Genomic DNA, 18,664 nt, shown 5'->3' with positions numbered 1-18,664 from the left:
AAAAATATTCATAAGAAAATGAAACCTATTTTAGGACCATTATGATTTATGACATTATTTTTTAAGACATTTAAGCTCAAATTCTCATTACTCTGATATGTATCGATCAATGTAAATTTGTACAGTTTTGTGTTTTAGTGTTAGTTTTAGTCTTCTAATGAAAATAACATTTAAATTTAGTCAGTATTTCGTCATGTCATATTTATTCATTTTAGTCAGTTTTACTCAATAAAAAAGTATATTTTTGTTGAAAATAAAAGAGCAAAATGAACAAATTTGTTAAGCTGTGACAGACCAAACTTTTCAAAGGTGTATAAACATTTATTAATTTAAACATTTATCAAATACATCTAATACATCAGTTAGGACAGAATTTGTTTAGATTCATATGGAATGAAATCCGGGTCAATTTTTCCCCAAATCAAAAGATACAATAAGAAAACGAAGCCTTTTTAAGACCATTATGATTTTTGGCATTGTGACATTATTTGTATGCATTAAGCACAAATTCTCAATATCGTAATACGTAATACTAAAAAAATAAATTACTTGATAAATGAACACTGATCGTACCGATCAGTGTTCATTTATCAATATATTTATTTATTTTTTAGTCTTTTAACTAATTTTAGTACATTTTACTTGATTCTTAAAATTTTGGCTAAATGAAAATAACATTAAACTGTAACAGAAAAAGATACAAATGTATAAACATGTATTCATTTAAGTACGCATCAACACAATACAACATGTGAAACACGTGAACTAAAGCAACACAATTCTAGAACATTTTGTCACAACTTGATTTCATTGAGTTCAATCCATTTAAATTTGTAAAATGGAAGTTTACTTAATCCATTTGAGTTGGGACTACATGAATACTTTTTGTGGCGTTAATGTAGCACTGATGAAACTTGGCAGAGGATTTCCATTTCCCAGCATGCTTTGCATGGGACTCAATAGGGAGAACAAACTTTGTGTTTGTTCAAAAGTGGGGGTTTTTTATGTGTTTTTGTGAAATATGAATATAAAGGGGTAGACTTGTTAGTGTTTAATGTTTTGTTATGTTGAGATTTAGAAGAGTTGGAGTTTTGGGGGTTACCATTATGGTGAACAATGAGAACAAGTAGATTTCGCACATGAAATTGATTGAGCAAATGCTATGCTAGCCATTGCATAGTTACGAAACTACCCTCAAAGCTTCCAACCAGCATGTATTTAGCATGCTAACATTCACTTTCCCTAGGTAGAACATAAATAATAAAAGAGATTTATTTGAGTTACATTGACACATTTGATTTGGTTGGGTTTACTCAATTTAATCAGGTTCTTTCTACACAACCTGTTTTTGTTGAGATTACGTCGTAATTTTAAATAAAGGAAACTCATTTCAAACACGTGGAACCATTGCCCACAACTGAATTAAGTTCAGCCAAAGCGCTATTTATTGAGTGTGTGTAATCAACATTTCTCTGCTTCCGTCCGCCACAATAGATGCATTTCAAAGCTCGTCAAAATGCATTTAGGAATATTGTAGGTATGGGACTGCCTTATTCACGAAGGACTGGCTACATGTGATGCTGGCCTTAAATTTGGTCAAAAAAAAGGTATCTAAGAAGTCCGCATAATCACCTTTTGGAACAGCCTTTGCATCTGGAGCTCGCCTGTGATTAAAACAGAGCAAGATTTTTTCTCCTTCCTTCGATTTTTCCCTTTTTGTGTAAGCCTCCAGTTTTTCCCAGGCATCATTGATTATGTAAGACTAATAGTAGGCAGCGGCATGCTGCGTTCTCAATGTGAATAACAGAGCACTCTTTCTGATTGCTGTCTGGCCTGGCTGCATTCATCAACACAAGAGCAAACTGCAGTAGCATTTTAACAGAATGAAGAGAGAGAGGGATTTGTGGCAATAACAAAGTGACAAAGTGAATATTAAAACTGAGCAGATGTATGTTCATTAGGCATTTGGTTGTAAAACAAATATAGAATGGTGTATGCATGTCTATTGCCACACTGGGGTGTACTAACTGCCTATCGCTCTGATATAGCTAAGATCATGAACCAGGAGTAAGAGGAGGGAATACAGTATGTTGAGCCGTTGGTCAAGTTTAAATGTGTCTATATTGGTCCCATATGCAGATTACACTTGCAGCACTTAGCTGCCAAGTCAGATGCCAAAGAGTGCAGGGTGAAATGCTGTTAAAGGAATAGTTCACCCAAAAATGGAAAATTCTGTCATTATTTTCTTACCATTACATCGTTCCAAACCCATATGACTTTCTTTCTTCTGTGGAACACACAAGAAGATATTTTTAAAGATGTTCCGTTCACTTTTTTCAATACAATAGCAGTTGATAGTGACCAGTGTTGGGCAAGTTACTCAAAAAGAAACCCATTCAAAATTACTAATGTCTTCTTAAACTCTAATCTAATTACTTTTCTGACTGCTTCATAAAATTGCTTCATCACATTACTAATTATGTTACTTTTAACTTACTTTCAAACACACATTTCATATATTTGTATTTTATTTTTCACTCAACAAATTAAAAATAATGTCTATGCTGAGTGACTCCAGTCAGGCTTCCTAAGCAACCAATTGGACCGGTTGCTAGGGTGGGTAGAGTCACATTGGGTTAACCTCCTCGTGGTCGCTATAATGTTGTTCTCGCTCTCGGTGAGGCACGTGGTGAGTTGTGCGTGGATGCCACGGAGAATAGCGTGAACCTCCACACGGGCTAGGTCTCCGCGGTAACACGCTCAACAAGCCATGTGATAAGATGCATGGACTGACGGTCTCAGACGCGGAGGCAACTGAGATTTGTCCTCCGCCACCTGGATTGAGGCGAGTTACTACGCCACAACGAGGACTTAGAGCGTATTGGGAATTGGGCATTCCAAATTGGGGAGAAAAGGGGAGAAAACCCTACCCCCCCAAAAAAACAAAAACAAAACAAAATATTTCTATATGTGCGAACAGGCATGAACATAATTTATGTTTTAAATGTAGTCTACATAAATAGTATTATTTTATAAATATGTGTAAGTCAACAAATGCAACTGACAGTCAGTAACTGTAATCTGATTACAATAATTTAATGTAATGCATTATGCTACTTTTTGACTAAAATGTGTAATTAGATAACAGTAATTAATGACTTTGTAATCCAATTACACCCAACACTGATAGTGACACTGATAGCACAAAATGCATATGATCACTTTTTAAATGAACCTCAAAATAAGGTTTTATGTCATTGACGTGTCACCAATAATTTGATTTGAGATTGAATAACGACTTAAATTTCGGTCTGTTCATCATACAAAGTGATCATAAAAGTAGTCAATGCGACTTGTGTTCCATATTCCAAGTCTTCTGAAGGCATGCAATCATTTTGTTTGATGACTGCAACTAAAGCCGTTATTCACTCTCAAGTCATATCATTGATAAACCCCTGTAAACAGAGCTCAAATCAAATACGGCAACACCATTTACAGTGAATCCCTCTTGTCTGTAGGAATCACCACTGTACTTACTATGACCACCATCAATACACACTTGCGGGAAACTCTTCCAAAGATCCCGTACGTCAAAGCCATCGACATGTACCTGATGGGCTGTTTTGTCTTCGTTTTCCTGGCTCTTCTGGAGTATGCGCTGGTCAACTACATCTTCTTCGGCAGGGGTCCCCAGCGGCAGAAGAAAGCAGCAGAGAAAGCCACCACAGCAAACAATGAGAAAATGAGAATGGACCCCAACAAAGTATGTTTGAAATTCACCTTCTCATGAGGTTTTAAATAGCTGACAATTTTCAATATGTCTGTTAGGTGAGCTAAACTATTTTAGTTACATTTTTAAAGTAACTTTTAATAACTTGGGTAATTGGGTGTTTCTATGGGCACTTTTGGCCCTGTGGACTTTTTAGAAAATAAACATAATTTACACACTCTCACTTGTTAATTTAGGCCACGTCCACACCTATACGTTTTCATTTGAAAGTGCATCATTTTCTCTATGTTTTGGCCTTCCATCCACACTGAGACAGCGTTTTTGACAGCAAAAACTAAGCTTTTCGAAAATGCTCTCCCAAGCATTTTGTAAATGGCATCTCTGCATTGTAGTGTGGACAGGGAAAATGGAGATATCTGAAAACGATGACGTATTTGTTTTCATGTGACGCAGTCATGTGATCCATTCAACCCAAAACAATCAAGATGGCGACCCACATTGTAGCAGCATTGTTGTGCCTGTTATTTACTTTTAGAGTATTGTTAAAGATAAATGTTAATTTGAACAACCGTTACAATGCATTCCTTCATAGGTGACACAAAGTTTACTCAGAATTGCTGTACGGCGACGAAACACGAGGACAATTGCATTTCAGCCCGTATATGGAATGGCAATTTTTTGAATGCGCATTAAGGGGATTTAAGCTTTTTCATACATTTTAGTGTGGATGAGCAACATCTGGAAACGTTTGAAACTGGAAGTGTGGATGAAGAGAGTTTCAAAAATGAAAAAGCCGTTTTCAAATGTATCCAGATTAATGTAGAGATTAATGTAAACGAAGAAAAATACTTTTTTTGTCGAACTCCTCTTAGAGCGTTTATCAGATTTGCACAAAATTTGGCTCAGAAAATCTACAGACCATTTTTTATAGACCAAACCATTCTTGTATAACACACCAACGACTTCGATAGCGAGCGCGACAAAGAGGTCATGATGCTATATCGTGATTCATGGCAACGCTTTGACGTATTGAAGTGAAACTTGGTATATGTCATATCGATCATATCATGAGGGTACCTTAACAGTTTGGACACAGCACCAACTATTGGTCTAGAAATATAAGTGTATCCATTCTGAATCATTTGGCCTGAAATCATGAGCCTGGTCTCCTTTGGCTTCTTGAGGCCTACTGAGTCGAATGACTGAATCCACCTACAGCGTTCATTGGATCTTTCCCAAATTTGGCTCAAAAGATAATCTTTAGACCATGCTGACAAAAAGTTCTTAAAAGCTTTTTAAATAACATATTGAAAAGAAACTTTGCATGTGTCATTGCCACCATGCCCTGACAATACCATATCAATTTGGTAGGCGCCGCAATTGGTAAAAATTTTGAAACTGTTTTATTTACGTTTTAAGTCATTCTACTTATGATTTTTAAACCACCTTGATTATACAAACTCTGATGATCATTTTAGGCAATCAACTATTATTGCCATTGTTGCAGTTGGTGTGTTTGGCCTGTAATTGCTGCTGCTTATAGTTATATAGTCTTGCTGACAGTTCTAATTTATGTAAAAATGTATAGAAATCATCAATGTCACTCTTTAATTGATGTTTTTATGATGGATTTTCATATTTAAAGATTAAAAGTCTTGGCTTGGATCAAGGGTAAAACATTAAAATCTATACAGAAAAGGCATTTGAAAAGTAGCAAGGTTTGGGAAAAAAAAAGTTTTAATGTGATGACCTTATAACTAAAATAAAAATGTAAATTAGTTTTCATAAACATCAATCCCTGAACTTAAAAGTGCCCATAGTTGAAGAAACACCCAGTTATAAAAATTAAATGATACAACTATATTGTTTTTGTTGTATAAAAGTGTTGTTTAATTACCAAATTGAACTGACAATCACTCAGAACATTTTGTACATGAAGTAAATATATAAATGTTTTTTCAATGGTTGTTTTGATTGTTTTGTCCAGTCTGTTTTCATATCTTCACTGCAATTTCAATGTCTGACTTGATTGTACGGTAACTAAAATAAGAGAGCCCTATGAAATCCATACATTTAGAGTGTGCATTTATTTGAGAATGGAAGCAGTGTTTTTCCTTCTACATAGTCAAACATTTCTGACTGCAATGTGTGTGGGTGGATGTATTTCTGTGTTTGGAGGTTGATTTGGCTGTTGGAGACATAAGGTGTGGGTTTTGTTTGGGGGTGGAAGTACATCATAAAGTGCAAAGCGCTCTGATTTTAATATTTGCTGTCAATCAGCCTTTTGCTTATTTATTCAATGGAGAGCAGAATACAATTTGTTGAGTTATGGTGGTTTTGTGCTTTTAAGCATTAAAAAAACTTATTATTTGATTTATATATATATATATATATATATGTTTCTAAAAATTCACAAACAACTGTAACACTTTTAAAGACCCCATGATATGTATTGACAAATGCAATTATCATTCCTGTGTTAACATATTTCTTAGCCCGTTTCTGCCAAACAAATCCAGTGCACAAGTTATTATTCGGAGACAGAAAATTTAGATAGTACCTTGGAAAATAAATTAGTGAGTTAGTATTTCAGAATTGTATAGGTTGATTAAAACATCTGAGATATTATCTCAAAATAACAAGATAGTATTTCGAAAAATTTGAAAGTATCTTGAAATAATGAGATATCTCAAGATAATTAGATATAATCTCAAAATAATAAGAAAGTATCTCAAAATGAGTGTTTTGAAATACAAGACTGCCCTCTTGTCAGCAGCTGAAACCCTACGACTGGTGAGACCTAACTCCAAATCATCTGTCCTCATCCTCCTTGACTTGTCTGCTGCTTTTGACACAGTGAACCACCAGATTCTCCTGTCCACTCTCTCTGACCTGGGCATCACAATATCTTTGCTTGGATGGTTTGAGTCATACCTCACAGACAGATCCTTCAAGGTCACCTGGAGAGGAGGAGTGTCCAAGTCACACCAGCTGCCCACTGGTGTTCCTCAGAGATTAGGGCTTGGACCCCTCCTCATCTAGATCTACACTACATCACTTAGATGAAAAATTAAGGCACATGGTTTTTCCTACCTCTGCTCTGCCTTCAACTACACTAATGCCAACAAGGACATATCGGTACCTGGGAGTGGTGGTAGATGACCAGCTTAATTTCACTGCCCACATCTCATGAACCGCCCTGTCTTGAAGCTTTGCAACATCAGGAAAATCAGACCTGTCTTGTCTGAATATGCTACACAGCTCCTGGTCCAAGCTCTGGTCATTTCAGGATTGGACTACTGCAATGCCATGTTGGCCGGCCTTCCAGCTAGCACAAATAAGCCACTGCAAATGGTCCATAATGCAGCAGCTTGCCTGGTCTTCAATCAGCCAAAGAGGGCTCACATCACCCCACTCTTGATCTCACTCCACTGGTTACCTGATGCTGCACGCACCAAATTCAAGGCTTTGACTCTGGCCTTCAGGACAGCCTGTGGAACATCACCCTCTTCAATTCACTCCTCCAGGTCCAACACTCTCTCTGCAGTTAATGAATGAGCGGCACCCGGTGGTCCCATCGCATAGAGGCACAAAGTCTATTCAATGACCATTCACTTTCTCTGTTACCCTGTGGTAGAATGAGCTTTCAATCTCCACATGATCAGCTGAAACCATCTTAACATTCATGAACCAGCTAAAAAACCGTTCTGGGAGCACTTAGACCAATCATCACTAAATGCACTTAAAAAAAAACTTGTCTGTCTCTTTCTTCTATGCTAGCTTCTATACTACTGCTCCAGCCACTTTGTGAACTTGGCAGTGCAGTACTGCAGATATTGTTGACTTTTGTATGGCAAATTGCTTGCTATGTCCCTCATTTGTACACTGATGAGCCAAAACATTATGACCACCTGCCTAATATCCTGTTGGTCCTCCGCATGCTGCCAAATTAGCACCGACCCACCGAGGCATGTACTCTATAAGACCCCTGAAGGTGTCCTGTGGTGTCTGGCACCAAGAAATTGGCAGCAGATCCTTCAAGTCCAGTAAGTTGCGAGGTGGAGCCGCCGTGGATCAGACTTGTTCGTCTAGCACATCCCACAGATTCGGATTGAGATCTGGGGAATTTGGAGGCCAGGGCAACACCTTGAACTCTTCATTATATTCCTCAAACCATTCCTGAACAATGTATGCGGTGTGGCAGGGTGCATTATCCTGCTGAATGAGGCCACTGCCATCAGGGAATACCATTGGCATGAAGGGGTGTACCTGGTCTGCAGCGATGTTTAGGTAGGTGGCATGTGTCAAATTTGTATCCACATGAATGGCCAGACCCAGGGCTTCCCAGCAGAACATTGCCCAGAGCATCACACTCCCTCCACCAGCTTGTCATCTTCCCGCAGTGCATCGTGGCACCATCACTTCCCCAGGTAAATGGTGCACACGTACGCGGCCGTCCATGTGATGTAAAAGAAAACAGGACTCATCGGACCAGGCGACCTTCTTCCACTGCTCCAAGGTCCAGTTCCGACGTTCATGTTCACTTCACCTGTATGTGGTCATAATGTTTTGGCTCGCTTTGGAAAAAAGCATCTGCTAACTGACTAAATGATAATGTAAATAATAAGAAATTACCTCATAATAATGAGATACTAACTCAAAATAACTATATAGTATCTCTAAAATGTCTCTAAATAATTACTTGTGGTGTTAACCTAGCCATTAACGTTTAGTTACATCACAGCTTGAAAAAAATAAGTTTACCCAGAAAGACTGTATAGTTTAAATGTATACATCTGCCAAAAGTCTATTTGGTCACCTTTTAAGAGCACACTAGCATATTGATAACCTCAAGGCTAATAGACATGAACTAAAAGCCACAAAAATTCCATTTTGAATCATGGGGTCTTTAAGCAACAGTAATAATCTAAATCAGTGGTTCCCAAAGTGTGAGGGCACTGCAGGGGAGGTGCAGGGAGATGGTGGGATTGGAGAAGTCCAAAAAAATAAATAAATAATTAAAATAGTTATATTATTATTATTATTATTATTAAGTGTAAACTTTTGAAGCATGCTTCCAGTCCAATTGACTGTCAATTGTGCAATTGATTGATAGCCTATATTTCAGTTGGACTGTGGAGTCTGTAGAGGACCATGACTCTCAGTGAAGAGAGATGGCTGCCACGGCAGTTTGTTTTCTTGTTGTACATTTTAAAGTATTAAATCCACTGTTAAATCCCCTGCTTTTGTGAGAACGGGGTTTTTCCTGCATTGAAACTTTTTCGGCGGCCGTCATCTTGCTTTTGCCATTTTATAAGCGTTAAATATGCTTCTCATCCGGAACATAGATGAGTGCGGGGTGCTTAAAGACTGGTTTTGCGTGAATGTTTTGCAATCCATCAAGAATCGCATGCTAGACGTGCTCTGCTCTATCCTACTGTATCTATGGAGCACGCAGGTGCACGCGCAACGCACGTCAACCAGGCTTCCCTCGATATGTGAGCTCCGGTAACAGGATAGCGCAGAGCGGATCACACGACTGTCTCATTAAACTGGGCTTCTCTCAATATCGTGGTGCAGACGACAAAACTTATGCGACCCATTTGAATTCTTCATGAGAATTTTCTATTTTAAAGTGCTATGGAGCAATTCAACCATTTCAAACGGCTAAAGCACTGACATACTGAACAGCTCTGACAAGATAAAGGGAAAACATCTGCTTTTCACCAGCATTAATTACAAGACTTTTTACATTTATGCATTTGGCAGATGCTTTTATCCAAAGCGATTTACAGTGCACTTATTACAGGGACAATCCCCCTGGAGCAACCTGGAGTTAAGTGCCTTGCTCATGGACACAATGGTGGTGGCTGTGGGGATTGAACCAGCAACCTTCTGCTTACCAGTTCTGTGCTTTAGCCCACTACACCATCACCACTCTCTTTTCACATCTACACATCAACAACACCCTTACTAACATTTATTACTGTAATCTGTAACATAATTTTTCATTACAACTGTGGAAGTTGTATTTAAAAAGTGGTGTTAAATGTGTTATTATTATTGTTAACAAATAAACCGTTTATTTTTTTAAGAAAGACTAACTACCTAACTAACCATTTTAATGAGGAGCCATCCGTGGTCTTTCTTGTGATTATGGCATTACAAATGCAACTGTTATACAATTAAAGAACCAAAAGAAATGAAAGAACAATGGTAAACAAAAGAGCATGTACAATGTAGAATAAAAATCTGGACCATTATAAATTATTAACAAACTCATGTACTATTTTAATACATTTCCTGTTCTGATGATGTTTGAGATTAGGAAACAAACTGGCCTGGTTTGGCGTCAGATACTCCTATAATCGAAATGATACCCAAATCATTAAGAGTCTGGTAAAAGGAAAACAATATCTGTTTGGAGTAGTAAAGGGGGGCTTGAGTGAAAAAGTTTGGGAACCACTGATCTAAATTATTAAAATCTACAATGGCAGTATTTTAGGCACATGTAAAATATTGCTTATAACTACTTAGTAGTGATCATTTTAGGTGCTTATATTTAATCATAGCAGAGATTGAGCGATAACAAAACTTAGAGAAATGGGCAAGATTTTTGGTCTTTGAATTTGTTATTTGAGGGTTTTAGAACGTTTTGCTGATGTTCAGATGTCATTGGAGAACTTATTGAAGGAAGACCCTCTACTTTAGTTTGGATTGAGGGACGTGGTTTTCTTTGAGGCATGATCCAGCATTGCCTCACACTCTTAATCAAACCCAATATGGAAAACCTGCCTTCAGAAGTAAAGGCAGTATATGTCACCACCTCTTTTGAAAAGTGACTGCTTTGACAGTGCTGATTTTTGTATGTTTTCAGTGGTTGATGGGAAATGTAGTTGAGAGAGACGATACTCTATATGCCAGAATGAAACAGAGGGATATTGACGTGCATGACTCCATGTGGGAACCAATCTTTGTGGACGATGCAGCATTAGGACTAGGCGATTCAAAAAATAAGGTACTGGAAAAAAGTTCATAGAGTTGACAATGCGTCAAATTAATTTGAGACCCAGAAAACCTTGTTTACTCTTCTTAAAGGAATAGGTTCATCCAAAAATGACTCACTCTCATGTTGTTTTAAACCTGTTTGACTGACTTTCTTCTACAACACATTTGTTGCACTTCAAAAGACGTATTTTAACTCACAAAACTATTGCATACTGTAATTTTAGAAAACCTGGATATGTGCAAAGGAAAATGCAGTTACTATACATTTCATCAGAATTTAGTTATGACTGAAATCAGGTATCCTAGACTATGATCTGTCTTGTAACAGACATATTTGTATCAATCTATTCTCAGATTCAGAGGAAAAAAATAGTGTAAAAATGGCAGTAACCACAAATCTTCACTAAAATCAAGCAAAGTTGTTTTTCTCAGTTTAAGTGTTAGCATAGCTACTGTGTTTTGTCTTTGTAGGGCAACATAGCACACATATAGTATGAACAAGTTTATAGTGCATTGCATGTCATCTGGGAGCTTGACAGCCCCAGCCCCCATCCGCTTTGATTATATGGAAAAGAGCAGCCAAGATACTCTTGAAAATATCGACTTTTTTGTTCCATGGAAGAAAGAAAGTCATATGGTTTTGGAATAACATTAGGGTGAGTAAATGGTGAGCAAATATTCATTTTTGGCAGAATATTTCCTTTAAGAGCACAACCTTTATTTTTTTCTCTTCATTACCATGGTCACTTCTCTTTTCCCTCAAAACCACTAACAAAAAATACAGTAAATGTTTACAAAGTTACTATACTATTACAGCTGCTTTTTATTAAAATGACTAAATACTATTTCAAGTATCCAATGGTGGAACTGAATGGAGAATAATAATAATAATAATTAAAAAAAAAAATAAAAAAAATTCAACACATTGCTTAATGATTCAACATGATGCTCTATTATTTGGCTTAAAATAGAAAAACTATAGTTGAAAATGTCTTCCATAGAGCTGTGTACCACCATGCCATACTTCACTTTACATCTCCATCTCTACCAACTAATTTCCATAAGACTGTGTAACTGGCACTTCGTTGGTTTGTCTCATCTGTGTAAAATATTGCATTGTAAATGCCAAACAGACAAAATCTGAGAAAAGCAACAGGTAAGTGCATGTTTATGTTATGTCAATAAAAAAAAATAAAAAAAATAAAAATAAATAAATTGCTGACAGATTCTGTTAGTATTTTAACAAACCAAAAAGTAGCCAAGGTGACCTTTAGAAATCAATTTGTTATTGTCTAATAAAACAATGTACAAAGAATGCTAAAAAAAGAAAGTTATATATCTTTAAAGGTGAAGTGTGTAATGTGATTACATGAGTATTTGTACGTACTCTTACGTAATGTTTGGTTCTAGCGCACGTACATTTGATTACGTTAGCATAGACAGTGAAACGTGCAATACTGACGTATTGACAACATCTAAAGCATAAATCATTTACAAATGAACAACTTTAGAGATGTACAAATGTTTATGAATCCTTATTGAGGCCATGAATATTTAATTAATATTGTGTCCATGAATATTGAATTAATATTGTATTATTATATTGTATTTACAATATAAAGCATTCGTAAATATTTTGTTTCTAAAGCTGTAAATACGTAAAAATGTATATGTTTTAGATGCTGTCAAAGCGTCCATATTGTACGTTTCAGCATCTTTCCAGACATACAAAAATGCTTGTTTAAATGTTAAGTATGAACGGCTATGAATAATTTTTATTTGTGATTAGTGGGACTGAACGGAATTGCTTCAAGGTTTGGCTGGTTAGCATGGATCAGTTATCCCCTGCAGGTAGATGCTGTAATTGCATTATTCTGCTGCCTAAGAGCAGCTTTCTCCATTGACGGCCAATCAAAAGTAACAATTTTTGCAAGCAACATACTGTATACATTGCAATGCTTCTTCCTCTTCCGCAATGGAAATCAATGGAAAAGAACCATTTGGAGGAAAGTTTTGAAATCTGGCACACTGACAGAGGACAATCTGAATTAATACAATAAAAAATGTGTCTTTTTTGTGTCAAAAAAGACTCCATCTCAAATCCTCTAGCACCACCAACAGTTCAAAGTTTCCGCTTACTTTAAACCAAATGGCCTAGACATGAAACCTACTGTGTTAACCGGATCTTCCCCAAATTTGGGTCCGATCTTCTTCAGACCATGCTGGCAAAAAATTATTAAAAGCTTTTTAACAAACCAAACTGTTCTCATGTAACACATCATTGAATTTGTTGAAGAACCAAGGCTGTATCTCAGCAATGCTTTAATGTATTAACATGAAACTTTGCATGTGTCATTGTGACCATGCCCTGACAAAACTATATACATTTGGTGACCAACTACTGGTCAAAATATATAAGCAGTTTTATTCACGTTTCAATTAATTCTACTTATGGCTTTTAAACCACCTTTATTATACCATCTCTGGTGATAATTTATGGCAATCAAATAGTATTGCCATTGTTGCCGTTGGTATGCTTAGCCCCATAATTGTTACTTGCAGCTGTGTTATTAGTGTATTATGGTAATCATTTTACCAGTGATATCTTTTTTTGGAAGACTCTATATTTTTTCCTGTCTTCGGCCTTTGATGTCACAGCTCAGGATAATCGTGGCTCCAGAGTGATTTGTTACATGGCATGTATGGCTCAGGTTCAAAGTTTTCTGCATTCAGAAATGAGAACCAATGAGAAAACATGGCAGATTTTGTCTGTTTCTAGGGGGTTATGCGCCAGCCGAATAACTGCCATTGAGATCAATGGGAATGCTAATGCTGCGGTTAGCTTTCTCCATATATTACAGACCTTGGCTCAAACAAAGAGACTGAAATTCCGTTTTGTGCCACTAGTAGTTTTTACCGTAATTACACCCTTCACCTTTAACTTCATGTATCCATTGTAACTAGATTCCATATTTCTCTTAACACACTATTTTGCAATGTAGCACATGTTCTCAACCGACCATCTAACGTCAGTTAGCATCAGCTAATGTCAGAATAAGAAAATGGATACTGTACATGTTACTAATACTAACCTGTTCATCTATATTTACCTCCTAGATGGACCCCCATGAAAACATTCTTCTCAGTCCTTTGGAGATCAAGAACGACATGGGCGCGTCAGAGTTAACCCTGGCTTTGGGCGACCCCCGAGCAACCATGCTAGCCTATGACAGCACCGCGCTGCAGTATCGCAAAGCCGGCCTGGCCAGACACAACTTTGGACGCAATGTGCTGGAACGTCATGTTGTTCAGAAGAAGAGCCGACTACGACGGCGCGCTTCACAGCTCAAAATTACCATCCCTGATTTAGCTGATGTGAATTCAATCGACAAGTGGTCGAGAATGATCTTCCCCACCGTATTTTCTTTCTTTAACATAATCTATTGGCTTTACTATGTCAACTAACTGGTGCCATCCGGGGAACCCCACTTATTTTTATGTCAGTATATTCTTCCGTTTCCTGCCGATTGGTTTTGCAATACAAGCGGGACTTATGTTGCCAGATGAATATCAGGACTAATTATGTTTGACCTTGGATTCACCTTAATTGCTGGCTGACACTGATAGTTTAAAGAGGTTAAAGACAAATGGTGCCTCTTTCAAAAATCTAATTTTTATGTTAAGTAGTGAGTTTGAGTGTGTTGTTCAATGTTTGGTTAGATTTGTATTGCAACAAGATGCAAAATATCTTCTTTGTTGCCAAATGATAAAAACAATTATTGCAGCAAACATTCTTTTCACTGACAGAAATGCCAATGTCTTAATACAAAGAAATATTTCAACTAAAAACTTCGCTCTCGGTTTCTTCCCTTACAAAATGGCACTTGACATTTCTTTGGCAATGGTTCTCAAAGTGTGGGGCACATCCCCACTCCAGTTCTCAAATCTAGTTCACTTTTATACACACAAAATACACACAAAAAGTTTTTTTTTTTTTGTCCGCCTTTTCTCTTTATGCCTTGTTTATACTTTTGCCTAGCACCGCACTCTCGACGGCCCAAGGCGTTTGTGCCTTGTGTTCACTGCGCTACGCATATGTAAACAAAGACGTTATCACGTACGTGCCATATTCAATGGGTAAAGAGGTGAAATAACACTTACATTTCGGTCGGTTCCTCCCACAATGTTATTGTATGGCTTGATAAGAAATGAAATATAGCGCACGATTGAAATGGACGACTTTTACGGTGCTTTTGGATCTTGACAGTCACAATCACTATCCTTTCATCCATAAATCTTGTTTCATGGATGAAAAAAGTCAAATGATGGCAGAATTCTGTCATCATGTACTCACCCTCATATGATAAAATGCTGACAGTAAAAATATCTAAACAATCATAAAACAAGATAAATTTACTTGAGAAGGAAGGACTAAAAACCGTTCAAGGAACAAAAAACGAAAACCGAAAACCGAAAAAAAATGTTTGCAGAATGTAACCAAAAATGAGAACAAAGTCCCTTACGATTGTTCTGGAGTGAAAACTTTATTTTTAAATGCTGGTAACCGGTTAATAACCGGTTAATTTCCTTTTGATCATTTTTTTTTTTTCATTAAACCAAAGACCAAAGGGTTCATCATAGTACATTTTCTGAATTACACCACTTCCTGATGCCCACAACATGGGGCTTCTCTTTTTTTACTAGAACATGATAAGCATGTGCTTTGATCCTGAAGGAAAACGCTGCATCACACATTTCTTTGCCTAATTGCACATTGTGGATGCTGTGACATGCTGAAGACCTTTTTGGCAACTATATATAATTACTACATATACAGTACATGCTTGATTAATCCAGATGCAATGGAAAATATTGAGGTAAAAAGTAAATTTCTCCATTGTTTCCAAGTCTTCACTGAATTATTTGTAGGTATGATGCATTAATACAGATCTGAAACTGTCTGGTTTTGACTGAGAAGCAGATCTGTAATTAAAACAAATATTGTATGCTATGCTTGCTATGATTTCTAAACTGGTAAATCCCCAACTGGGGGGAAAAAAATGCTTAAATTTTCACTTATTTTGGGTGAGACAAGTCCCTTATTTTGAGCTTGTTTTTCCAGATCAGCGGTTCAATTCCCAAAAGCATCTCTAGCCAACTATGGTTGCAAGTTCCATCTTTACCAACATAGTTCAACAAATTGGTGTTTCCCGAAACTGTAGTTCCAGCGAATATCCGCAAACAGCATCGCAACAGCATGGAACTACAGCTCTTTACCCGTGGTTAGAAGTATAGTTTCTTGTTAGTTTGCTGTTTGGACATCATTTCAATTCACTGAGGCTTCTATATCTTTTATTCCATATATATATCTTTCATTCTGTCAACACTTTGAGCACGTTAACATGCATTTAAGAAAATTATTTTGCAGAAAAGTGCTGTTCTGAAACGTCACGTAAACGCGAATGCAGCCGTTTAAGGTTTTAAAGGCTGTTAAGAGAATGCTGTGCTTTTATGTGTTTATGCTAACGCATAAGTGCATGTGCATATGTGCTCAATTGCGTCGGGGGAACCCCAAAGTTTGATGTAGAGGGAAACCTATCTATTGCAGTGTATGTATCTACACAGTGCATGCAGATTTCCTGTCTTCAGCAGCTTCCTCGCATTAAACAGCTTTCTGGTGTATGTGTAAATGAGCTATTATAATTTAATATTTGCGGAAGTTATTACTCCACTCCCTGAGTAACGTTATTGACAACAGCTTTATGTTGTTGAACCAGTGTGGTTCAAATGATGGATGTGTGACATATTTACTACGGTTTTGTGAAACAGTCGAGACTTGCTAGTTAATTTCTCCAACGATCGTACTATGGTGGTTAAGCAGTGAGTTACGTTATTGTAAGGGTAACGCACCCCTGGTCGCTTGTTTCTCTTGTGAGATCTGGCAACACTGTCACCCACCCTTAGAACAGAGTCATGTCATTTAAAAAAGATTGTTATTAACCGTTCTTTTATTTTGTTCTAACCGGTTACCAGTTGGAAAGGAGGCTGCGGAACGCCAGAACCGGAATGAAAAAATACAGTTGTTCTCTGAACGAACCGAAATGAAAAACATTTAGTCCCTGTTGAGAAGCAAAATTAAAAAAATTTTTTTTTTTCTTTTTTCAGATTAATCTAAAACGTTAGTAATGTTTATATAACAAGAAAATAAAAACTTGATTCGAAAGGGAAAACAAGTGTGTTTTCTTACCCCATTGGCAAATATTTTTTTCTTGTTTCAAGCATAAACCCCACAAAATTTTGTTAGATATTTTGTGTTGTTTTCAGAGAAATCTATGTCATTTTGCTTTCCAAGTAATTTTTCTTGTTTTAGGGATTTTTGGATATTTTTTCCCAAAAATAAGATTTGTTTTATTTTTATTTTATTATTATTATTATTATTATTTATTTATTTATTTTTATTTTTTTTTTTTTGCAGTGTTCTAGACACTTTTGTCCATATAATGAAAGTGAATGGGGACGGGTGCTGGCTGTTAGGCTCAAAAAGTATTATTATTTCTTTTTAAATGAAAAAAATAAAATAAAAATAAAATAAAATAAAAAATGAAACAAATGAAAAAAATTTAAACATTAAAGTGTTAGTTAAAGGTACTTCTGACACAAGCTAACACTTTTAACTCATTATACAGGGTTCCTGCAGTTCAACTGGTAGAGCATGGCGCTCGCAACGCTAAGATCATGGGTTTGAGTCCTAGGGAACACACAAACTGATAAAATGTATACCCTGAATGCACTGTAAGTTGCTTTGGATAAAAGTATCTGCCAAAATGCATAAATAAAATAAATAAATTATACACATTGTAATTAGTTATATCAAATAATAAAACACCCATAAATGTTATACATCAATTAACTAGTCTTATATAGCAAGACAACTGACTATTGGGCCAAAGTCTTGTCTACATTGCAGCTTAATCCGGTCAAGAACTGCCATACAAAAATAATAAGTACCAAATGTTTCACAGAAATAACTCTTGGAACAAAGAAGAATATACAATTGCTCTTGAAGATGAATAATTTACTTGCTAATAACTGCCTCAAACACAATGCTTAAATATCCTTCAAAGATTCAGTGCCATGAACCTCACATACGAGGGGAAATATAATAACTTTTTTTCTTCAAAAGTGGTTTTCTGTAGCTTAAAAACATGTCTTCAAGAAATTACATAAGAGCCACTTAATCAGATTTAACCTTGTCGGAAAAAAAAAAGCTCTTGCCAGTTGCGTGTGCAATGTACATCAAACTTGGATGTTTTAACGTCATACTTGGGCAACTAAATCTTAATTCTCAGTATTTATTTATTTGTAAATTTATTTAAATTTTTGGTGCTTGGGTTGAGTTAAATTTGAAGTACGTACTGTAATTATTGACATTATCCTGTTCATGTTTTTAACATCTTGATGAATTTTACATATTCAGATTTTGTTTTAAAAAGCCAGCAATTAAGGAAACTCTAGGCTTCCTCAATGAAAAAGAGTAAACAAAATGAAAAGAATTCCTTTGCACCATGTATTGTAAATATCTCTTGTATAGGATTGTTTAAAAATACCATATGTATTCGGATTCATTGAGAACTCATGAAGCATAGTTCTGTGTTTACATATGAAAAGATTTGAAAAAGGTGTATTATTGAGGAAGCGTGGGGGAGGGGCTGATGAATTCTTTCTACCAGTGAGAAGGGAGGATGAATATAGTATAGCTTCACAATGCCTGAAAATATATAAAAGCACAATACTGTCCAGATTTAACTGATACACTTAGTCCTAGTTTATGTTTCACAACCTTATTTAATTCTTGAAATGATGAAGTTTAGTTGTCATGGTACATCATTCATTATTCATTTATAAATATGTGTAATTATGATGGAG

General features: G+C 36.3%; 1 protein-coding gene across 2 annotated transcripts in view; it reads left to right on the top strand.

Annotated features, from left to right (window-relative positions):
* The window catches only part of LOC127429134 (gamma-aminobutyric acid receptor subunit beta-2-like), a 208,718-nt gene extending 194,295 nt beyond the window's left edge, over positions 1–14,423 (top strand). The window contains exons 8-10 of one of the 2 annotated variants that reach the window (XM_051677978.1): positions 3,519–3,763; positions 10,608–10,748; positions 13,856–14,423. In XM_051677978.1, the coding sequence (XP_051533938.1) occupies positions 3,519–3,763; positions 10,608–10,748; positions 13,856–14,203 (734 nt within the window). In that variant the 3' untranslated portion in view covers positions 14,204–14,423. The remainder of the gene's footprint in view (positions 1–3,518; positions 3,764–10,607; positions 10,749–13,855) is intronic. The other variant, XM_051677979.1, reaches the window with a different exon arrangement.
* The last annotated feature ends 4,241 nt before the right edge of the window (positions 14,424–18,664 follow it).

Source organism: Myxocyprinus asiaticus, chromosome 38, assembly GCF_019703515.2.
Source record: "Myxocyprinus asiaticus isolate MX2 ecotype Aquarium Trade chromosome 38, UBuf_Myxa_2, whole genome shotgun sequence".
Taxonomy (NCBI): domain Eukaryota; kingdom Metazoa; phylum Chordata; class Actinopteri; order Cypriniformes; family Catostomidae; genus Myxocyprinus; species Myxocyprinus asiaticus.
This window is presented reverse-complemented; position numbering and strand designations above follow the sequence as displayed.